The sequence below is a fragment of the Triturus cristatus genome, chromosome 10 (genome assembly GCF_964204655.1).
Source record: "Triturus cristatus chromosome 10, aTriCri1.1, whole genome shotgun sequence".
NCBI lineage: Eukaryota > Metazoa > Chordata > Amphibia > Caudata > Salamandridae > Triturus > Triturus cristatus.
The window spans coordinates 1,131,980,804-1,132,005,888 of NC_140593.1; the positions used below are offsets into that span (position 1 = coordinate 1,131,980,804).

Consider the following 25,085-nt stretch of genomic DNA (forward strand, 5'->3'; position numbering starts at 1 on the left):
ATCAGACTCAGCTTCTACACCCCCACCCGCCAGCTCCGCTCCGGCAGCCTCGCTCTCGCAGCTGTCCCCCGCATCCAACGTACGACCGCCTGCGGCAGATCCTTCTCCTACCTCACCGCCAAGACCTGGAACACCCTCCCAACCCACCTACGACTGACCCAAGACCTACTTGCCTTCAGAAGACTCCTCAAGACCTGGCTCTTCAAGCAGTAGTGGAACCCCCTCCCCCCTCAGCGCCTTGAGACCCTCACGGGTAAGTAGTGCGCCTTACAAGTACCCTGGTTGATTGTTAATTGATTGATGGTGCCTGCTGGTTGGTGTAGTGTGATTTGGCAGTGGGTCTCCCAGGTGATGTATCTGTCCCCCCATGGAGCATGCTGCCATGTCAGTGAGTGTGAGTTCCTGTCCTAGATATCTGAGCTTGTTGTGTTTGTGTTTGAGTTTGCAGTGGTCACAGGAGGGCCTTATGCTGCCTACAGCAGGGCCAAGTGTCAGCTACCTTGTCAGTACTTTGCCAGTCCCTGTGCATTGAGCATGGTGCATGGGTATGTACCTGGGCCATATGGGCTGAGGGCAATGGTGTCTGTTTCTGAGTTGTACAATATGTTTTGTGATCCCCACCCTCCCAGCATCCCGGACATCCAGTCTTGGGTTTGTGGTTTGTGTAGCCTGGGACATGGCATGGCCTTGCTTTGTGAATGGGGCATACACATGTTAGTGGCATGAGCGTTGTTTTTGAGTGTGGTTGTGTCCGGGGAGGGCTTGGGGGTAGGTGAGTGCATTTGTTGTAGTTGGGGTGTGGATGCCATTACCCCCATGTTACGTAAGTTGTTTGTGTACTTACCAGGCTCGGCAACTCCTTCGACTCTGTGTACTCCCACCGGCGGAAGCAGGGCCATCACCTTCTCCCCCAGGGATGGTAAAGTACCGGTCTGCGGGGCAGCTCACCTCCAGTGATGTTGCTCTGGGCGTAGTCCTCGTTCATTTTGCGCTTGACTGCCCTCCGCAGATCGTACCACCTGGCTTGGCATTCATGCCTGGTCCTTCGGATGGGCGCAACAGCATTCACCCGATCGACGATCCTCTGCCACAGGCTAGTTTTTTGGGATATGCTGGTCTGTCTGACCAATGTTCCAAAGAGCTGTGGCTCGACTCTGATGACTTTGTTGACAAGGATGTCCAGCTCCTCCCTTGTGAACTTTGGATTCTTGTCCGTGGGCATGGTGTGGGGTGTGGGTGTGGATGGTTGTGGGTGTGTGGGTGTGAATGTGTAGGTGTGTGTGTTAATGTGTAGAGGGGGTATGTGTGAAGGAGGTTGTGTGAAGGTGTGTAAGTTAAGGTGTATGGGTGCAGTTGTTTGTGTGTGGTGTCTGTCAGCAGTGGGTCTGTTGCAAAGGCTCATGGTTCGTGAGTGTGGGCCCTTTTTATTGGTCCATTTGTGGGTGTGGCTGGGTTTGAAATTTTGGTGGGTGTGTTATAAGAGGTGGTTGTAAGTTTGGGCCTCTGTTTGCCTGTTTGGATGTGCCAGGTCAGTCTTTTAGATGTTTTTTCTCCCGTAGACGTGTTTTGTGGTGTTGTGCGAGTCGAATTGACCCTCCTTGTGCTGTTTCACAGTGTCCTGGTTCTGCACGAGTCGTTTTAGCGTATGTAAGGTGCGTACATACGCGATGTTGTTGTACAGTGCTCACATATGCAATGTTGTTGTACGGTTCATACATACGCGATGCTGGGGTACGGTGGGGGGGCACGGTGCGTCCAAGTTCGGGGCTGGGGTACGGTCTTGGGGTACGGTGCGTCCAAGTACGGTGCTGGGGTACGGTGCCTACATGTACGGGGCTGTGGTACGGCGCTGGGGTACGGTGCATCCAAGTACGGGCCTGGGGTACGGCGCTGGGGTACGGCGCTGGGGTACGGTGCGTCCAAGTACAGGCCTGGGGTACGGCGCTGGGGTACGGTGCGTCCAAGTACGGGGCTGGAGTACGGTGCGTCCAAGTGTGGGGCTGGGGTACGGTGGTGGGGTACAGTGCGTCCAAGTACGGGGCTGGGGTACGGTGGTGGGGTACGGTGTGTACATGTACGGGGCTGGGGTACGGTGTTGGAGTACGGTGCGTACATGTACGGGGCTGGGGTATGGTGTTGGGGTATGGTGCGTACATGTACAGGGCTGGGGTACGGCACTGGGGTACGGTGCGTCCAAGTACGGGGCTGGGGTACAGCACTGGGGTACGGTGTGTACAAGTACGGGGCTGGGGTACGGTGGTGGGGTACGGTGCGTACATGTACGGGGCTGGGGTACGGTGGTGGGGTATGGTGCATACATGTACGGGGCTGTGGTACGGCGCTGGGGTACGGTGCGTCCAAGTATGGGCCTGGGGTACGGTAGTGGGGTAAGGTGCGTACAAATAAGGGGCTGGGGTACGGTGGTGGGGTACGGTGCATACATGTACGGGGCTGGGGTACGGTGGTGGGGTACGGTGCGTACACGTACAGGGCTGGGGTAGAGTGTGGACATGGGGGGTACGGTGCTGACATATGGGGGGGCTGTATGACTCATATCCCGGGCACAAGTGTACCCGGATACGAGTGGTACGGTGTTCGCTCCGTACGGGGCCTTTTCCATGCGCTTGTGTTTTCGGAAGGGCGGTACGGATCGTACTTGCGCGCTCAGACTTCCGTTTTACGATTTGTATGTAAAACTGTCCGGGGACGTCTCGTAGACTTTTCCCGAAGCGATTCGTATGTATTTTTCACGTATGAATCGTACTTTACCGGTGGGACGGCACTTGTACGATTCGCACGTAAAAAAATACGGATACGAGTCGTACGGTAATTTTTTTTAACGGATCGGAATCGGCACCTAAATGTAATGTAATTTAGAATTTAAGATTGAATAATTTAATTGATTCATAATTATATCTATTTTTAATATTTTCTTAGAGTAATAAATTAACAGGTATATTCTTTTTTATATTTTGTATACATATATACATTTTACTTTATTTTAAAGAATAACCAGTTTTGTTTTACATTACAGTAATGTTAATTACAATTAAATACATAGATTTACAAATCATTGTTAATATTCTGGAACATGATATTTTGGTAGTTAATATGTGTGTGAATTTGATATTTTTGTTGTCAGTATTTTGACAACGATATCTTTGTATGAGCATATTTTCCTTATCAGTATTTTGTCATACAACTAACTGGCAAAGAGACGACTATGGTAGTACAAATGGCTACTGCTAAACTCTGTAATGGGAGAAACCAAGCAGAGATTAAAACGCACTAGGGCCGCACCTGGTCCAGAGACAGAAAGCCCACAAACCAGTTTACTCAAATCAGCACAACGAACAGCAAAGCACAGCCTACTATATCAAAAGAAACAGAGTTTGAAGTAATTAAATACACTGTTGAAGAAATATATCAATACTATGTTATGGCTATGCCCGTGTAGTTTTCATTAAGCGGCGTGCCCTCATTTTGGGGCTCATTACGATGCCGGTCAGACTAGTGTCTGACCAACATCGCAGTGGGAGTGGAACCGGCCGATTAGTAGTCAGCGGTTTCCCCCCCCCGTATTCCAATGCGACCACCAGCATGGTGATCGGAAATATGCCTTTTCCGATGGCAGCTTTTGTTATGGCCTGAAAAAGGGCCGCAGCACAAGATGCAATTGAAAAAAGCATATTTTTTAACATTCATGCTCCGTGTGACAGGCACCACACGGTGCCTGTCACACAGCTCATGGATGTTTGAGCCGACACCACAGGTGCTGCCCCAGGCCCTGCTTGGACTGCCATGAAAAGGCAGAGGTAAACGGGCAATGTAATCCCTACGGCAGTACCTGAGCAGGCACCGCCCCAATTGTAGGGATTACGGTCCCACTGCTGCTCCGACAGTCTCTCTGAGCCCGTCGCAAAAGCAGCAGCCAGTCCCTCTGCCTGATGCTTCTGACCCCAGATCATAATCCGGTGGTTGGACCGCTTCACTGAATGTTGGTGGGCCTGCCACCGCCGGCTGGCGGTGGCGGGCCTACCGACATCAGAATGGTGGCCATAGTTCCTGAAGTTCACCTATGTGAATGTGAAAAAACCTTTGACATTTTGCTCAACGTAACATTTTGAGTAACTTTGCTCTCTGGAGACTTGTACACGCAGAAAACCTTGTGGTGAGAGACGTTTTATACTTGAACCAGGCTCTGCCCATGATGCCCTGTCTCTCCATAACTGAAGTGCTTGGATATCAACTCTGCCGAGAATGCTCTGTCTCTCAGGACATCTCAGAATCGAGATGTAGACCAACCCTTCCAATAATCCCCTTAGTATGGGGTAGCACTGCGTCTCAGTAAAGAAGCTTCAAGACGAGGCCGTAAGATGCAGTCGCCCTACATCTCAGTGTAGAGATGAAGACGATCACTTCGATAAGTGCTCACGGGATGGGGAGACAAGGTGCCATGTGATAAAGTTGAAGTCCACGACTTTGAGGATGATGGGACAGTAGTGTGTCATGGAGCAGAGAGGAAGACCCAACACTTAAGTAAAGGAGTAACAGAGCCTCTTCTGCGGAGATGAATTCCCAAAATTCAATAAAGGAGTGACAGGGCATCACGGACAGAGATGAAGACCAAACACTTCAATAGAAGGCGAGACGATGAAAGACCCGCTACGGTTCTATGTCAGAATAGCAAGTACCTCATCAAACATCCTGCAGGAATGTCAGTTACAGAATCTTGAGTACCACTGTAATGTCATAGTACGTATATATAGGTTAATGTAGAGTTACTATTCTTACCGCCACAGCTACTTACACAGTAGCTACGTATATCATCAAGGTAAGTAGATGTGGAGTTAATAGCTGTTAATCTACTCTTAGGCGTATATACTTACCTTGCCAATATATAAGTACTCAGTATCCCGCAGTAGATATCCTTCCCTGAATATATTAAAACCTCGATATCCTGTAATACACCAACTACCAGTTCAACATGAGGCCAGAGGATGGAGTAACAGAGCATCCCCGCTCAGGCAAGGACGCCAGACGCTGTAACCTGAGGCCTTTAGTTATATGTTATGTTATGTTAGGTGTTCTTCTAAAGCGCTCAAATACCAAATAAGGCGTCTTGGCACTGACTGAGGAAGCAGATGACATGTAGACCCGTTTTTAGCTATTTAGTAGTAGGACAACATGTATAAGAAACGAAGGCCAGCCGTTTCATTGATTGACGTCAATGGCAACTGCTTGTTCCAATCCAGGCTCTTCAATGAACTAGCAGTTCCTTTGGTATTGGAGCCCTTGTGATCCCTCCTAAAATGCAGGTTTTCGGCTGGGAGCTGCTCTGGTGATGGCCTTCTCCGAGGTCATGTTGTTGCTGTGCTAACAGAGACCCGTCCCTTCCTCAAAGGGAAGATGGGTTGGACTGCAGACGTCACGATGTGCGGCTCCAGTCTCTTTAAAGACGCTTGCCGCCCACTTTCTTTAGAAACTTGCCAGTCTTGGATGATTCCTCAGGTCTCCACAGACATAGCTGCCATTGGTACAGCAGGTGCAGTGGCGCCAAAGCCCAGAGCCCTGAGGAGCCAAGTGAACCCTGATAATTCCTTTATCTTATCACCCCTACACTAGTGAAAAGGACCATTCCCCTTGCCTGCCTCAGGGACCTTGACATCCTTGCTCTGCTACTGCAGGCATCCCCTGTAAGCAGAAATAATAATAATAATAATAATAATAATAATAATAATAATAATAATAATAATAATAATAATAATAATTGCTATTGCGCCATTATCGAGACTCAAACCCGGTTCCCCAGATTCGAGGTCGACCTCCCTGTACCAACAGCAATAATAATAATAATAATAGCAATAATAATAATAATAATAATAATAATAATAACAATAATAATAATATGAATACTAATAATGGCAATAATAAGAATAATAGAAATATTATTAATAATGATGATAATAATAATAATAATAATAATAATGATGATGATGCTGATAATAGTAATAATAATAATAATATAAATAATAATAGCATTAATAATATTGTTATTAATAATGATAAAAATAATAGCACTCATAATACTACCATTACTAATAATAATAGTAGCAGCAATAATAATAAGAATGATAATAATAATAATAATAACAATAATACTAGCAATAATAATAAAATGAAAACTAATAATGGCAATAATAAAAATAATAGAAATAATATTAATAATGATGATAATAGTAATAATAATAATGATGATAATAATAATAATAATAATAATAATAATAATAATAATAATAATAATATAAATAATAATAGCATTAATAATATTGTTATTAATGGTGATAATAATAATAGCACTCAAAATAGTACCATTACTAATAATAATAGTAACAGCAATAATAATAATAATAATAAGAATAATAAGAATAATAATACTAGCAATAATAATAATATGAATGCTAATAATGGCAATAATAAAAATAATAGAAATAATATTAATAATGATGATAATAGTAATAATAATAATAATCTCCACTAACTGTTTTTGCTGTCAGTAAATTTTTAGCTGCAATGTGGAATATCAGAAGAAGATCTTTGGTATAATGAGATTATTCCCGCTGTATACGATCTGCCTAATGTCAGATGACTTTCCTAGAGGACATTTTTTCAGGCAACACCGACAACTTTTTAATTTTGTGGTTAATATTGCATTGAAGATGCATTATTATTTTTGTATATTGGAAATTGTCAATGTTTTGTCTTATTATTGTATGTTTTTCTTTTGTGACTCTGTGAAGTCGAAATAAAGAATAAAGAAAAATAATAATAATAATAATGATGATAATAATAATAATGATAATAATAATAATAATAGAAATAATAACAGCATTAATAATATTGTTATTAATAATGATGCTAATAATAGCACTCATAATACTACCATTACTAATGATAATAATAACAGCAATAATAATAAGAATGATAATAATAATAGGAATAATAATCATAATCACAATAATAAAAGTATCAATAGTAGCAATAGTAGTAATAACAATGATGATGATAATAATAATGATAAAAGCAATAACAATCATAACAAATACAATAATAACACAAATAACAATTATAATTGTTTTTGTTATTCTTGTAGTTAAGAGCTTATTGTTATTATTGTTGTTATTTTTAGTATTATTATTATTGTCATTGTTATGATTGTTATTAATACTGCTAATATGAATGTTGTTATTTGCCTTTCTATAGCGCATCCTTGTGCACTTCTCCCGTTTTACACACAGATCCCACAGACATCATGATATTCTTAGGTCATTGTCCGTTCTACATTATAGATTTCACGCATTTGTTGGCCTATTTTTTATCCTAATCCAATCGTTTACAGGTGATTGACAGCGGAGAGCAAAATAATGAAGATTTAGCGCTTGAAATGAACACGCGGGTCAGTGTCTCCACACTCCTTCCACTCGCCGCCGCAGTTAGTAATGTGTCACTCCTTCATCATTCACACAAACTTCATTCATTCAGTCGCCTGAGTCCTCGTTGTTGTCTTTCACTCAATTCCTCGCACCTGAAAGTTCTGTATTGCTTTCCCCATCGCCTTCTTGTTCGTCCCTTTCGTTTACTCATGACTTCTTCCACCTTTGCTCATTCCCTAACTCATCCTCTGTCTCTAGGCGCTTTTGGTGGAGGAGGTGCTGTTGTCCCTTTCGCGCACTGACACAGAACAGACATGTCACCTGCAGCATCTGGCCTCCCTTGTGTCACTCGTGTTTGCATAACACGCCTCTGTGGACCGTTCATTGGTTCCAGCCAGGAGCCGCTGCTCCGAGTGAGTCACAGTGAGTGGCTGATGCTCGCGCCTGTCACGCTCTGGTCCCGCCCCCTCAGTGTGTGCATCTCATTCTCATAGTAAAGGGTCCTGGAGAAGTGACAGGAGGCGGCTGGAGCTGTGAGTGCTACGGGGTCGGGGCGTTGGTGACAGCGGGTGTGTGTGTGACCCGTGACCCCTCCCAGGGCCGGCAGAGCCCCCTGGAGCCACCGCAGGTGCTGTGCCTCCGAAGCACGGGCTGACAGCGGGCAGCACCCACAGCAGCTGGCAGTGCCCCTCACCGGCTGCAGAGGAGCATGGTACCGGGGCGCAGGTGCTCCCCGCCCCGCAGAGCCTAGACAGGTCCCGTAGAGGAGGGAGGCGGCAGCGAGCACCGGGCGCACGGGCGCCCCGGAGCTGACAGACCCTGCCGGCGGCGGAGGCAGGAGCGGCGGGGCGGGCAGGAAGCGGCTCCCGGAGCCGGCTGCCCGGGCTCGGCATGTCCCGCAAGAAGAACCAGAAAGGCAAAGGAGCCTCGGGGTCCCCGGCTTCCCCCTGCAGCCTGCCGCAGAAGGAGAACGGCAGAGCCGGGAGCGGCAAGGGGGGCAGCCCCGGCTCGGAGGGCAGCAACGGAGCGGTGCTGCCCGGGAGACCCTCGCTCAGCAACAGCGGGGAGTTTTACGATATCGCCTTCAAGGTGAGTGCAGTTGTATATATCGCTGCCAGGCGTTATCCCCAATTAATTATCTATCTCAGCGGGCGTTAATCATCTGGTAATAGCGCTTTATAGCTCTCCGGCGCTATTCCCCAAGTGATGCCCCAGCAACAAGGAGCTATAGACCGTCTCACGCGAGGAGTTATTTGCCCACTAAAGCCCCATCAGATTGGGTGTTATTCCCTAATAACACACACCATGTTAAAATCCTTAATTCCAAAAACGTACTGCCCCATGGGGAAGTGAGTTAATTATCCAGAAATGTCCACAAACTCAGCGTTATTCAACAAGTGTGCCCTCTCTCGCCAGTAGTTCTACCATTCGTATGTCCTGTGTCAGGGCGTTATTCACCCACTAATGACCGCTCTCGCTCTGCGACTGTGTGATATTCATTCAATATTACCCTCTTACACCGAGCGCTATTAAACAAACCAAATCCATCTAATTATGTCTACTCTAAATTCTATTCTATTCGCACCCCCTCGTCTTTTAGGCGCTCCAGCTACAATAAAAACGTACCTTTCAAAGCCCCCCCCCCCCCCCCCCGCTGGTCCTTGGAACTAGATTCCGAACAGAGCAAATACTAAAACTTAGCGGCCCCGTGCCCAAATAATGACCCCCTAAAAGGTTGCTTTCTGAAACCATCCCTCCTTAATCTGCAGCAGTGACCCCCCTCAACCAGCCCCCACTCGAGGTGACACCCCAGTACATCGTCCTCCAGAATCATCCCTGCCCGTCACCCCCGTGGTGACTTTATAGGACTATCGCCCCGGCTTTAGCACGAGCCCTCCCCCGGAGCGTTATTACTACAGAAAGGCCCGCCTCCCCTCAGGTGATTAGATGTCCACGTGGTACCAACCCGTGCTGAATATATTTCCAACCTGCCCCGCTCGACCCAACGCCCCAGCCTGATCCTAAAGGCAGCGCCGGCTTTGGTGTGAGCACCGGTGCCGGGGTCATCTGGGGGTAATGAGGGGAACTTGGACGTTTGGTGTTGTCTAAAGAGTGTGCTTTGCGTAGTGTGCCAGTTGTGTGGTCTGCAGGAAGTTAGTGTGAGTGTGATTGGCAGTGGTTGCTGTCTACAGGGAGTTAGAGTGGGTGTTGTCAACTTGGTGTGCATGCTTGGCAGTGGGTGCTGTCTGCATTGAGGTATGAGGGTCGGTGATGTAAACATGGTGTGTGAGTGTGCATGCTTGGCAGTGGGTGCTGTCTGCAAGGAGTAGGAAGGGTGAGTGTTTTCAGCAATGGTGTGTATGCTCAGGGCTGGCGGTGGTTGCTGTCTGCATTGATGTATGAGGGTCGGTGATGTAAACATGGTGTGTGTTTGGCAGTGGGTGCTGTCTGCAAGGAGTAGGAAGGGTGAGTGTTTTCAGCAATGGTGTATTTGCTAAGGGCTGGCAGTGGTTGCTGTCTGCATTGAGGTATGAGGGTGGGTGATGTAAATATGGTGTGTGTGTGTGCTTGGCCGTGGGTGCAGTTTGCAAGGAGTTGGAAGGGTGAGTGTTTTCAGCAATGGTGTATTTGCTAAGGGCTGGAAGTGGTTGCTGTCTGCATTGAGGTATGAGGGTGGGTGATGTAAATATGGTGTGTGTGTGTGTGCTTGGCCGTGGGTGCAGTTTGCAAGGAGTTGGAAGGGTGAGTGTTTTCAGCAATGGCGCATTTGCTAAGGGCTGGCAGTGGTTGCTGTCTGCATTGAGGTATGAGGGTGGGTGATGTAAACATGGTGTGTGTGTGTGTGCTTGGTCGTGGGTGCTGTCTGCCAGGAGTTGGAAGGGTGAGTGTTGTCAGCAATGGTGTATATGCTCAGGGCTGGCAGTGGGTGCTGTCTGCATTGAGGTATGAGGGTCGGTGATGTAAACATGGTGTGTGTGTGTGCTTGGCCGTGGGTGCTGTCTGCAAGGAGTTGGAAGGGTGAGTGTTTTCAGCAATGGTGTATATGCTCAGGGCTGGCGGTGGTTGCTGTCTGCATTGATGTATGAGGGTCGGTGATGTAAACATGGTGTGTGTTTGGCAGTGGGTGCTGTCTGCAAGGAGTAGGAAGGGTGAGTGTTTTCAGCAATGGTGTATGTGCTAAGGGCTGGCAGTGGTTGCTGTCTGCATTGAGGTACGAGGGTGGGTGATGTAAACATGGTGTGTGTGTGTGCTTGGCCGTGGGTGCTGTCTGCAAGGAGTTGGAAGGGTGAGTGTTTTCAGCAATGGTGTATATGCTCAGGGCTGGCGGTGGTTGCTGTCTGCATTGAGGTATGAGGGTCGGTGATGTAAACATGGTGTGTGTGTGTGTGTGTGTGTTTGGCAGTGGGTGCTGTTTGAAAGGAGTAGGAAGGGTGAGGGTTTTCAGCAATGGTGTATATGCTCAGGGCTGGCAGTGGGTGCTGTCTGCATTGAGGTATGAGGGTCGGTGATGTAAACATGGTGTGTGTGTGTGTTTGTCAGTGGGTGCTGTTTGTAAGGAGTAGGAAGGGTGAGTGTTTTCAGCAATGGTGTATGTGCTAAGGCCTGGCAGTGGTTGCTGTCTGCAGGGAGATAGGGTGAGGGTTGTCAACATGGTGTATGTGATTGGGGCTGGCAGTGGTTGCTGTCTGCATTGAGGTATGAGGCTGGGTGATGTAAACATGGTGTGTGTGTGTGTGCTTGGCCGTGGGTGATGTCTGCCAGGAGTTGGAAGGATGAATGTTTTGTGCAATGGTGTGTGTGCTAAGGGCTAGCAGTGGTTGTTGTCTGCAAGGAGTTGAAAGGGTGTGTTTTCAGCTGTGGTGTATGTACTAAGGGTTGGCAGTTGTTGCTGTCTGCATTGAGGTATGAGGGTCGGTGATGTAAAGATGGTGTGTGTGTGCTTGGCCGTGGGTGCGGTCTGCCAGGAGTTGGAAGGATGAATGTTTTGTGCAATGGTGGGTGTGCTAAGGGCTGGCAGTGGTTGCTGTCTGCATTGAGGTATGAGGGTCGGTGATGTAAACATGGTGTGCATGTGTGCTTGGCCGTGGGTGCTGTCTGCCAGGAGTTGGAAGAATGAATGTTGTGTGCAATGGTGGGTGTGCTAAGGGCTGGCAGTGGTTGCTGTCTGCATTGAGGTATGAGGGTCGGTGATGTAAACATGGTGTGTGTGTGTGCTTGGCCGTGGGTGCTGTCTGCCAGGAGTTGAAAGGATGAATGTTTTGTGCAATGGTGGGTGTGCTAAGGGCTGGCAGTGGTTGCTGTCTGCATTGAGGTATGAGGGTGGGTGATGTAAATATGGTGTGTGTGTGTGCTTGGCCGTGGGTGCTGTCTGCCAGGAGTTGGAAGGATGAATGTTTTGTGCAATGGTGGGTGTGCTAAGGGCTGGCAGTGGTTGAAGTCTGCATTGAGGTATGAGGGTGGGTGATGTAAATATGGTGTGTGTGCTTGGCCGTGGGTGCTGTCTGCCAGGAGTTGGAAGGGTGTGTGTTTTCAGCAATGGTGTGTGTGCTAAGGGCTGGCAGTGGTTGCTGTCTGCATTGAGGTATGAGGGTGGGTGATTTTTACACATGGTGTGCATGCTTGCTCGTGGGTGCTGTCTGCCAGGAGGTGGAAGGATGCATGTTTTGTGCAATGGTGTGTGTGCTAAGGCCTGGCAGTGGTTGCTGTCTGCATTGAGGTATGAGGGTGGGTGATGTAAACATGGTGTGTGTGTGTGCTTGGCCGTGGGTGCTGTCTGCCAAGAGGTGGAAGGATGAATGTTTTGTGCAATGGTGTGTGTGCTAAGGCCTGACAGTGGTTGCTGTCTGCATTGAGGTATGAGGGTGGGTGATATAAATATGGTGTGTGTGTGTGCTTGGCCGTGGGTGCTGTCTGCCAGGAGGTGGAAGGATGAATGTTTTGTGCAATGGTGTGTGTGCTAAGGGCTGGCAGTGGTTGCTGTCTGCAGGGAGATACCGAAGAACAGAAATCTTAATACGATGGGAGAGGGCAAGCTTGCAAGAAAAAAAGTTATTAAATTATAGTTCATTAAAATACTGCGAAGCAGCAATCTGAACCTTTTTTTGTTTTTGAATGTACAGTAGACACATCATTAGATGGACTTGTTTTCTCCGATGGCGCTCGGTGTAAGAGGGACGGCTGAGTGAATATCACAGTCGGATGGTACCAGATGGAAAGAGCTGAGCCAGAGCGGTCATTAATGGGTGAATAACGCTCCGTAGAACAACTATGGGTGAGAGAACACACTTGTTGAACAGCACTGAGGTGGAGTTCATTACTGGATGTGGTGGGTTGTTGCAGTTAGTGGTGCTCGCCTGGTGCGTGTGCTTGGGTAAGGAAGGCTGCTCTCTTCTTGGAGTGAGGAGTGTGGGTGCTGGCTTGGTGGCATGGTCTGTGTTCTTGGGTGGCAGGGGGTGCTGCATGGAGGGCTGGTGCAGTCAGCATCTTCTGTGTATGCCTGGCGGTGGCAGTCAGTGCTTCGGAGAGTGGGTGCTGTCTGCAGGGTGGGTGAGAGTCTCTGCAGGGATTTGTGGGTGCAGTTTTTCACGTGAACCATTGAGGGTCACGTCGCCTGGAGCAGGAGGGTTGGTCCATGGCGCATCCCGATGGGCGCCGCTTCAGCTTTGGGCAGGGTGTACTATGGCGATAGACCGGTGGCTCTTTCGGGCGTGCTGGGCCAGCACCCCTGGGGGCTGTGATTTAAGGAAGGCGACTCTGGCTTCTGTGTGCAGACTCCCTCTCATGGGGTCTGGAGCAGCGAATACTCACAGTCCGGCTTCGGCCGCAGTCCTCGTGTTGGGCTCTGGTAACAATCTCTGTGTGCAGATATGGTGGGCGCGAGACAGGGATGCAGGTGAGCTTCGGAGGTCAGGGGTTGAGGTTCTTCTCTCGTGCTCAGAGTAGCAGGTGGGCCTCTGAAGGTCAGGGAAGCGGGCGAGCCTGTGGGGTCAGGGATGCAAGTGGTCCTCTGGGGGGGTCAGGGATGCAGGTGGTCCTCGGGGGCGGGGGGTCAGGGAGGATGGTGGTCCTCTGGGGGCCAGGGATGCCAGTTTGGGGGTTCAGGGATGCAGGTTGTCCTATGGGGGACAGGGATGAAGGTTTGGGGGTTCAGGGATGCAGGTGGTCCCCTGGGGGGTGGCAGAACAGCAGGTGGTCCTCTGGTGGTCAGCGAGACAGGTGGTTCTCTGGGGAGGGGGGGGTCAGGGATGCAGGAGGGCCTCTGGGGGGGGGGTCAGGGATGCAGGTGGGCCTCTGGGGGGCAGGGAGGCAGAAGGGCCTCTGGGGGTCATGGAAGAAGGAGGGCCTCTGGGGGTCAGGGAGACAGGAAGGCCTCTGGGGGTCAGGGAAATAGGTGGACTTCTGAGGGGCAGGGATGCAGGTTTGGGGGTTCAGGGATGCAGGTGGTTCCGGGGGGGGGGCTGGATTGCAGGTGGTCCTCGGGTGGTCAGCGAGGCAGGTGGTTCTCTGGGGTGGGAGGGTCAGGGATGCAGGAGGGCCTCTGGGGGTCATGGAGGCAGGAGGGCCTCTGAGGGTCAGGGAAGCAGGTTTGGGGGTTCAGGGATGCAGGTGGTCCCCTAGGGGGGCCGGATAGCAGGTGGTCCTCTGGTGGTCAGCGAGGCAGGTGGTTCTCTGGGGGGGTCAGGGATGCAGGAGGGCCTCTGGGGGTCAGGGAAGCAGGGGGGCCTTTGGGGTCAGGGAGGCAGGAGGGCCTCTGGGGGTCAGGGATGCAGGAGGGCCTCTGGGGGTCAGGGAAGCAGGGGGGCCTTTGGGGTCAGGGTGGCAGGAGGGCCTCGGGGGGTCAGGGAAGCAGATGGGCTTCTGGGGGTCAGGGAGGCAGGAGGGCCTCTGGGGGTCAGGGATGCAGGAGGGCCTCTGGGGGTCAGGGAAGCAGGGTGGCCTTTGGGGTCAGGGAGGCAGGAGGGCCTCGGGGGGTTAGGGAAGCAGATGGGCTTCTGGGGGTCAGGGAGGCAGGAGGGCCTCTGGGGGTCAGGGAAGCAGGGGGGCCTCTGGGGGTCAGGGATGCAGGTGGTCCCCTGGGTGCCAGGGCAGCAGGTGCTCCGCTCTGGGCTTAGGGATGCGGGTGGCTGCAGGAGATCGGGGTGCAGGGGGGTTTCCTGGGTGCAGGGATGCAGACAGTCCTCTGTGGTCGTGGTGCGTGCTGGTGCTCAGAGATGCTAGTACTCTGGGCGTCAGGGTGAAGGTGTTTTCCCTGGGTGTGTGGATGCCAGCGGCCCTTGAGGGCGTTAGGGATGCTGTGGTTAAGGGATGCTGTCCGCGTGTGTTTGATGGCAGTGATGTCACGCTCCGGAGGTTGCCAACCCTCCTCCCCCCGTTAATATTGTTCTCAGTACACTTTGCCCAGCTGCCGCCCTCCTCTGCTCCCGGCTGTGTCTCTCCGTTGCTGTTCACCCTCCATCCAGATCACATTTTACCAATCCCTCCCCAGCTGCCTCCCTCTCATCTTTCCGTTTTTTGCCCCCCTCTGCTCCTCTTGACGTTAGCTCTTTTAGACCCTTCACCCGGCGCTCTTTGCCTGCTTTCTGCTTCCCTGTTTCACCACAGCCCCTGCCCCCCCTTCTCTCGCTCTCTCCTTCCCAATGTTTCCATTCCCTCACCATCCTCGCAGATCTCCTACCTCTGGCGATCTTCTTACATTTTCCCTCCTTATAGTGATCCTTTCACTCCCCCACCACCCTCTCCCCCTTCTTCCCAATTCTTTATTCCGTTCCCTGCTTGTTCTCTTCCGCTCTCCGCGCATCTTCTCTGCCCCCTCCCCACTGGCAGTTTCTCGCTCCCTTTCCATCACGTTCTTTCACTCCTATCTCACCTGCCCCCCCCTTCCCTACTTTTGTTTCCTTCCTTGTGTTTCCTTCCTTGTGTTTCCTTCCTTGTGTTTCCTTCCTTGTGTTTCCTTCCTTTTGTTTCATTACTTTTGTTTCACTCTTTTAGTTTCCTTCCTTTTGTTTCACTTTTTTTGTTTCCTTCCGTTTGTTTCCTTCCTTTTGTTTCCTTCCTTTTGTTCCCCTCCCTTTTTTCTTCCTTTTGTTTCACTCCCTCTTGTTTCACTCCTTTTGTTTCCCTTTCCTACAGATTGTCGCTCTATGTTCACTTGAGGTTTTCTCCTATACTCATTTCCTCCCTCTCCTCACTCATTTTTTCACTCTACCCTGCGATTTAGGCTCCTTGTCCCTCTCCTCCTCCTCTGTTCCTCAGCCCTCCTCCATGTTTCTACTCCGATGTGCGATTTACAATGCTTAGGACATCCAGTCCTAAATTTCAGATATTTTCAATTAAAGATTCCAAACCTAGGGCACCAAAATCACATTCCAGATTCCAGTGTGGTGTCTCATTCCATGTCACTCCTACAGCCCACACTTGCTTCATACTTATAACTCTTTATCAAGTCTTAAATATATGTTAACACTACATATGTAGACTTGTGAATAGTAAATATATTGCTCAGTAGTTCTTCAGTTGAATCAATGCTGTGCCCATGATAAGGTTTTGAAATGATATGCAGGTATTGATTGAACCGCAGGTGTGGTGTCACCTTGGATTATTGAAACCGTGCCAACATTTGGAATTTAATAAAGACTGAAAACGTAATGATATTAGGTTTGGCTGACATTTTTGAACATATATCCTGCTGACTTGACTCCATGCATTGATTTGATTCATAGCTTCCAGCATATGCGTATAATATCAACAAAGGTTTCTTTCTGGTACTTTTATGGTTTCTGGAGCCCGTTGCGTGGCATTAACAGGGGAGCCACATCCACCTTTTGGCATTTTCCAGAGGTCTGTAGTCCCATATTGGTGGTTTCAGTTGTTCTAAATCCCCTCTCTTGTATTCTTTGGGTCTCTACAATCTCCTTCTAGAATTTACAGGGTGTCTAGAATTACGCTCCATTATTTTCTAAGGCTCCAAAACACTTTCAGACATTGATGAAGGCTCATAGAATCTGAGTAATATTAATTATGGCTGAGATAATTTAGGTCACATCCTTTCTAGGATGAGCAGTGATCATAAATAGATTTCTGATATTAAAAGATAAATTCCCCAAATTCTGCTATTAACATAGACTTCAGAACACCAAATTTAACACGCACAATCCCGGCTACCACTCTGCACGGCCGCTGAGCCACACATCTTTATGCAGCCACTAACAGGCTGCCACAACATAGTACGTGTTTCAATGCAACTTAGGGTGGGAGGGGGGAGGCGGGAGGCGGGAACTGTTCTATTTTTTTCTTGAGTTCAAGGAGTTGCGATTGTTCACAGGCCAATTATCCTATATGCCAAGAACTAATTTGTCATAAAGTACTGCTTGTGATAAGGAGAATTAAATGCCAATAAAATATGTTTAAATAAATAAATAAAATAAAAAATAAAAATCAATGAAGGCTCCAGAATCCCTAAATAATTAATTTCTAGTACTTTCAGTGGAACTAAATATCCTTTTGGAATATGTTTCTGCTCCCAAATCAGTTTCTGATATTAATGGGTGACTATCTAACCTCTGGTATTAACAGACACTCCAGAATCCCTTCCTGTAAGAAAGGCTCTAGAATCCCTTTATAATATTCCCAGGGACTGTAGTATCCCTTATGATCCAAGTTCACTTTCAGAAACTAGCAGAAGGTACAATAATAACTCGTATCGACAGAGAATTCAGAATGCTTCCTTGATATTAACGATAGTAGCGGCGTGGAGGTTTCATTAGACACAAGCTAATATATCGTTATGTGCTAGACGCTTAATACACTGTAGCATATATGAGTTTCCACCAAAAGAAAAGTCCTTGGATTTGATTGACAGTAGTCCTTTTTTACGTCCAAAGTAAAATCATACTTTAACAAGTTATTTTTGATCAGCTGACATGTGGTTTGCCCCATGAAGTGACTTGCACGTCTAGCGCTTTTTCAAGGTACTGAGCGAAGTCTAGTTTGGTGAAATACCATTGTTAAAAAGAAAATCAGCATAGGGTGTTTATGGATGGATGGATGGATGTAGAACCTGCTAGTCTGTATTAGTCTATGTGGATAGTATGTGTGTATGAACAGGATATAATCTAAATTTGAGAATCTATAGTTTGGCATAAGTAGGTCAGGTGTGTTGCCATAGAAAATCCCTTGGTATCTAAAGTCCAGAATCTCCTCGGGATGTCTATCTGAGACTTTGGTAGTCTTTTGAGGAAATAGGTGGTCCAGTGAAGTGTTCGGTCAGGTATCGTCAATAGCTGTTTCGCAGACTGCAATTGACAATAGCCGACTGAATGCTTCCCTGGACCATCGGAGGGTTATTAGAGCTACTAGACAAAGATGTTCATGTAGGATCTGATTCTGTCCAGCTAAACCCTGCTCTGATTTCCTTTTGAAAAACAGGATTTCACCAAACTAGACTTCGCCCAGAGCCTTGAAAAAGTTCTTGGCCTGCGAGCCGCTTCATAGAGCGAAACGTGTTAACTGATGAAGAACAACTTGTTAAACTATGAATTTACTTTGAATACATAAAAATGACCACCGTATCTCAAATCCAAGAATTTTCCTTTCTAAGGAAACTCATAAATGCTACAGTGTATGACACATCTAGCACATACCAATATTATCTTGCGTCTAATGCATCCTCCATGCCACTACTATTACTACTCACTAGTTTTAAGTGCTCTTACCAAGATTGGATGCATCACTGAACGATATCCAAATACACTACTATTGGGTATTATGTGAGTGTAGTTGTGTTACAAACTTAAGTATGATATTAACGATGTCCAAAATATTTTCTTGATATTGAAGGCTCCTACATTTTCTTCTGCTGCAGGAGAATCCAGAACCCCATTTTGTTTTTAATAAGGGATATGGTAGTCCTATCGGATAGTAAGAACTGTTCAAGCATCACTTTAGATATTAGTAGGGCTCTCCAGAATCCCTCTTTAATATTAGTAGAGGATCAAGAATGCTTGTAGCGAAGGATTGAGCAACAAAACGCAATTTATTCTTTCAAGAGTTTTAAGGCTCCTCTAATAAGGAGAATGTGTTAATCATTCATTTTGTGTTTTTGGATGAAATAAGTGGTTATCATTTTTGATTCTTTTTTGTGTTATAGTTTTATGATTTTTTCGATATAAATACACTCCTGTACTATTGCTAGCATCGCTTTTTTATCAGAAGATTTCTCAATCATCAGAAGTAGGTGGATCTAGAATCCTGTCTCGTATAAATATGTTTATTTTGGATGTATGACGTTACAACGCATACTTTTACAACGCATGCACTTACAACGCAATTTTTACAACGCAACATCCACTACAACGCATTCCATTACATCGCATGACACTACAACGCATTTTTAAAAACTACCTTTGCAACGCATTCCATTACATCGCATACTACCTTTACAACGCATACCATTACAACGCATTATATTACATTGCATTTAAGGTAAGTGTTGGATAGTGTAGGGGTAAAAATTACTATTCTAACTCCAGGGGGTGCAACAGTAGGGTAAGTGTTGGATAGTATAGGGGTAAAAATTACTATTCTAACTCCAGGGGGTGCAACAGTAGGGTAAGTGTTGGATAGTGTAGGGCTAAAAATTACTATTCTAACTCCAGGGGGTGCAACAGTAGGGTAAGTGTTGGATAGTATAGGGGTACAAATTACTATTCTCAATCCAGGGGGTGCAACAGTAGGGTAAGTGTTGGATAGTATAGAGGTAAAAATTACTATTCTAACTCCAGGGGGTGCAACAGTAGGGTAAGTGTTGGATAGTATAGGGGTAAAAAATACTATTCTAACTCCAGGGGGTGCAACAGTAGGGTAAGTGTTGGATAGTATAGGGGTAAAAATTACTATTCTAACTCCAGGGGGTGCAACAGTAGGGTAAGTGTTGGATAGTGTAGGGGTAAAAATTACTATTCTAACTCCAGGGGGTGCAACAGTAGGGTAAGTGTTGGATAGTATAGGGGTAAAAATTACTATTCTAACTCCAGGGGGTGCAACAGTAGGGTAAGTGTTGGATAGTGTAGGGGTAAAAATTACTATTCTAACTCCAGGGGGTGCAACAGTAGGGTAAGTGTTGGATAGTGTAGGGGTAAAAATTACTATTCTAACTCCAGGGGGTGCAACAGTAGGGTAAGTGTTGGATAGTGTAGGGGTAAAATTTACTATTCTAACTCCAGGGGGTGCAACAGTAGGGTAAGTGTTGGATGGTGTAGGGGTAAAATTTACTATTCTAACTCCAGGGGGTGCAACAGTAGGGTAAGTGTTGGATGGTGTAGGGGTAAAATGTACTATTCTAACTCCAGGGGGTGCATACTTACCTTAAATGCAATGTAATATGCGTTGTAATGGTATGCGTTGTAAAGGTAGTATGCGATGTAATGGAATGCGTTGTAAAGGTAGTTTTTAAAAATGCGTTGTAGTGTCATGCGATGTAATGGAATGCGTTGTAGTGGATGTTGCGTTGTAAAAAATGTGTTGTAAGTGTAGTGCGTTGTAAAAGTTGCGTTGTAAAGGTTGTTCCCCGTTTATTTTCTAACAAATGTTTTTTAGGCAGTTGTTTCACTTTTTTAAATGTAGGTATTCTGTATTCTCTTATTTTATCATGTTGCCCGATAATGTGCAGTGTTTCACATTTTGCTAAGATGAATGTACGGGTGGGTGGAACACGCGGAGCTTCACTCCACGTAATTCCACGAGTTGAAAATCCACTTGAGTGGCAGCAAATCTACTCGAATGGCAGCTCTCTGACTGCGACTACTCGCAAACACCAGTGACCCCCGCGTTTGAAAATCTTGCTAGAAGATGCCAAATTTCGCTCGCCAGCTTGCACATTCTGGAGCCTCGCAAGAGAAAAATTCCGCCACACGGCGACTGACAGTATTTGGCCAGAACTTCTTGTTGAAGAGCAACGTTGAGTGGCCGATATTTCGCGGGCGGAAAGGAACATTCCGCCCACTTCTAGATGAGAGCCTCTTTCTTTTATTCTGTAAACCTTGGTCGTGGGCCATTGAGTACTCGTGCCAGTGTGTCTGGCATAGGACTGTGCCAAAGCCGGCTCACAAACTGACAGTGTTGCTCTGAGGTATGCCTATTCTGTCCATAATTAGGAAGTGAGAGCGATATAATTGTGTGCACATTTTTTACCACCATGAAAGCAGGCGTTCAGATGCCTTCTAGGCAACTTCCTCTTCCTGATCTTGTGTGTATTTTTCAATCCTCGTTGGCGTCTCTCCTACTCTAGTGCAGTCGGAATTTTGTTGCCTTGAGTTTAGTCACAGCTTCGACCTTGGCATTTTCACTGGTCGGAAGCTTCTGAATACACCTGCTTTCCCGGCGTGTATCTACCTGTGTGCAAACATACACCTCAGGCTCGGGGCTGGAGGTCTCACTGCTGCTCCGCCGGTGACCCGGATCTTGTTTTTTAAATTAAGGCTACCCGCAGGTAGCAGGGTTGCTCCCAGCGTATATCGAACTTCCAGATGTAACTGTGCAGAAAGCAGGGGTTCAGCTAGATCAGGGCCGGACTGGCCGTAGCGGTCACCAGGCGTTTCCCCGATGGGCTGGAAGGGTGGGCTCAGGTTTTGGAGCGGTGGGGGCTGTTTTTTTGTTAGTGGGGGATGGTTTTGCAGCAGTACTGCAATATCGCCCCTCTGTAACAAAAGTAACAAAAGCAGCAGCAGTGTTTCCCACTAGCTCCCCTAAGCCCCGCCCCCCCATCCCAGCCAATCAGACTGAATTGCCAGGGCTGGTTTGCGTTCTCAGTTGGGCCGTGGTTAGGACCGCAGAGATATTTCACAGTCTGTGCACAGCTTCCAGGCTCTGTGTCACACACTGGGCTGTCTATGCGAGAGGCAGGTCTCCTGCAAACTCACGACCCCCACACGTGCACTAGTGTCACAGGTCAAGGAGTGACTAGCTAAGCTGTCCTTCAGGGCACACACTTTTTAGGGACATCTTAGTGGAACTGAATTTCTCAGACTCAGTATGTAGCTGTTCAGGGGCACAGCTGTCATTAGTGTAATTTTAATAATTATTTGTTTAGTTCATAAGAACATAAACAAGCATTTACAATGCAATGGTCTCGGCATTGTTAAAGTTAGAGCTATTGGCATTGCTCATGACATTATTTTTGTTTTTGTTTTTCAAACATTTAAAGAAACGGCATTGTTATTTACAATGTCAATAGCTTAATCCCTCTCAAATGCGAGACCTATTGCATTTGCACCCACACACAGAGCCACACACACAAAGCCACCCACACACACACAGAGCCACCCACACAGAGTCACTCACATAGAGCAACCCACACACAAATAGAGCCACCCACAGAGCCACCTACACACACACACAGTTACCCACACACAGACAGAGCCACCACGCATATAGCCACCTACAAAAAAAGCCACCCACAGAGCCACAGACACACAGAGCCAGACACACACACAGAGCCTCCCACACACACACACAGAGCCTCCCACACACAGAGCCTCCCACACACAGAGCCTCCCACACACACACACAGAGCCAGCCACACACACACACAGAGCCAGCCACACTCACACAGAGCCACCCACACACAGCCACCCACACACACACACTTCAATGAAAGACAGCTACGATTTCTAATACAGCATTATTTAAATAATTATTATTGGCTCCGTTACGGAGCTCTCAACACAAACTAAATTGTTGCTGATAAAGATCAGGAATTTAGTTGCTGACTCACCTGGGCATCCTCCAAAATAAATTGACGCCGGGACCCCGAGGGTCTCACTTAACCCAGACAGGAGCGTAGGGTGCGGGGGGGGGGAAGGAAGAGTCCAGGAGAAGGGAGGGGCTGAGAGTTGATCTTTTAGCACAGCCCACCGGACACAGCCTGATTACCCCATAGTAATCAGAAACGGGGCAGTAAAGTATGTATATACACGCGTTTGCCTGGGAATCATTCGAAGAGTTTTTAGGACGATGGGTCAACATAAGTGAAAAACAACAAATACCAACATGAATGGGGATTGGAAGTTTGATAAGATAATAAACTTGTAATCGAAAGGAATCAAATGCAGGAGCTCCAAGTTACGGCATACAAACGTACACACATATTCCGGCATGCACACGCGCCCCTCGATCTAACACTTCCGGTGTGAGCATTTCACAGAGTCCCGGCTCGCGCTGTGGAGTTCAGTCTACCCGCCGTCATGGGGTTCAGGTGCGAAAGGTGATACGTCACAATGAGAAGTGGGTTTGGGTGAGGCGATGGCTCGTGGCCCGGCCCGCTCTGGGAATGTCTGCAGCTGCACGAGCGCTGTAAGAGCCAGGGCCGGAGCAGGGCATGTGAGGGGTGGGCACTGCGGGCCGAGCTCGTCCCTTGGCAGCAGCGTCACCCCCTGCCCAGCGCTTGGCCTTTAGTGCCGCCACATTTCGTGTATCGAGGATGCCAGTGTTCCAGTTTCTAGTAAACTTCCCCAGTCAATTAAATTCAGCATTAAGCGCGGGGGGTGGGGCTGGTTAAATGCGTCCCGGTCAGTGCTTTAAATGGTACTGAGCACCGGCCGCTTTTTATTTTGATTGTGAGAGTACCGGCAGTTGTCAAGAGTTTGGACAAACAAACACCTCACCAGGGTTGGACCGTAACTCGGAAGAGCTGTGCAGTGCGGGAAGGAGGTGTGAAATCCACTCATGCAGGCAAGGGCTGGCCTTTCGCACAGGCGGGGGGGGGATCATGCCCATGGCGCCCGATCTGCGAAGCTTCCCCTCATCTTGTTGGTGCCGGAATACAGGGTGTAGTCGAGTGACGCGGAGATGTTATTTGTGGCACCAGCGTCTATCTATTGAACTCTTCCCCCTAAAGCACGTCCTCAACTTGAAGCCATGTGTGCTGTGCAGTTTTTTTACGAACATTTCTCTCCAAGATTAAGTGGCGTAATGTACAATGAGTTAGATGGCTGCAAGTCCCGTCAATCAATTTAAGGTGAGGGAGCAACGCCGGGACACCACCGCCTTTCTCCGAGGCAGAGAAGAACTGCCTCGGAGAAACGCAGCCTCGGTTTCGGATTCGGGGGCGTGTTTCTTTTTCTCTCCTCTTGCCATTGGCTGGAGGAGAGAAAAACACGCCCTGCGAAAAGCAACGAAAAAACACGCCCCCCGATCCGAAAAGGACGGGGCTTCAACGGAGTGACTGGACCTCTTCTCCAGTGGCTGGCCAGCATTTAAGAGACCAGCCAATGGAGAACAGGAGAGAAGAGGGGCGGGTGCAAGCCCCTCTTCTCAAAGTCACTCAAAGTCATTAAATCACGGAGCGAGACTGCGCAAGCGCAGCCTTCGCAGCCGAGACCTAAAAAGGGGACCCACCCAATATCCCCATATATGACAGAACTTTCAATGGTTGTCTCCGAAGCAAGCTGATTGAAAGAGCTGCCTTTGTGTCCAAGCAGGATCCTGCCAGAAAGAAGCAAAAGATATGCACAAATCGCCATATAGGAAAGCGTCGAGCTCCCTGTGGACTCTAATGGAGTAGTGACATGCCTGACGCCTTTGATATGGTCCAACAACCCACTCTGTACCAGAGACTCGAACTGAATGAGATTCAAGGTGTGATCAGGGGCTTGAACTCCTCCCTGACCTGTCAACTTAACCAAGTAACAAATGGAGCCTTTTATTTGATGAGATGGCTACATCAATGTTTTCCTTACTTGAGATTCCATCAAAAGGTACGAACTACTTCAATCTAGCACTCCGTCTGCTAGACTACACCAACAGTAGATGCCTTGGAACTTCACTTTAAGTGATCACACATTGGAATAGCCAATAAGTCTGGCATTGGCAGTCAGCATTTTTGCTTATTTAATGCCTGCTTTTGTCAAAGGTTTTGAGAAATGTTACTGTTGGGAGTGCTGCTAAAAGTAAAAGTACTTTTTTTAACTCCGAAAGTACACATTGCTATAGAAGTCCCTGGCATTTAAAAGAACTACTTTTGTGTGCCCATGTTTTACTTGTGAAAGACAAAAATACCATTATTTACATTGAAGTTAGCAAATGGCTTGAGTGGACTGGCCGATTCCCATGCTGTAGTAGGTGGAAGAAAAATGTAAATTGCACATCAACGGAACAAAGTATTAAGAAGCCTGGCTGAAAGCCCCAATACCTATTTGACTTATACATTTTTGAAAAAACACAAGGTCTTTGGATAACACCAGATTATTAAAAGAGCTATAGAGAATCCAGAATGCAGCGAGATAACTTCTTAACCTTAATATCAGGTCGCATGTTTCTCCAGCACTTCAATTTCTAAATTGGCTGCTCTGGGGGTACACCTATCAGTTTCAAATTAAAGTGCAAGAATAATTGTCCAATTGCCCACTTAGGATCCGCACTTCCGCCAGCAAACACTGTGAGACAACCAAGGCAGATCACTTTGATTAAAGCTCACTCTGCTACCATCTCCCGTTTCCTTAAATAACTTTTAGGGGGGGGGGGGGGGGGCGGGGGTAGAAATCCTTCTGGCTCCTAATGTCTAAAATAGAGAAAAAAACTTTTGCAGCAAGAATAGGAGTCATTTATAACCATCCTAAATTCTAGATAGCACTTAAAAATTGGCTCTACCAGTGCTAT

At 47.5% G+C, this 25,085-nt stretch overlaps 1 protein-coding gene across 1 annotated transcript in view; it reads left to right on the forward strand.

The window, feature by feature from the left end:
- Positions 1–7,903: 7,903 nt before the first annotated feature.
- The window catches only part of RAB26 (RAB26, member RAS oncogene family), an 875,198-nt gene continuing 858,016 nt past the window's right edge, over positions 7,904–25,085 (forward strand). Inside the window, exon 1 of the mRNA XM_085629407.1 lies at positions 7,904–8,522. Coding sequence (XP_085485533.1) covers positions 8,325–8,522 — 198 coding nt within the window. The 5' untranslated portion in view covers positions 7,904–8,324. The remainder of the gene's footprint in view (positions 8,523–25,085) is intronic.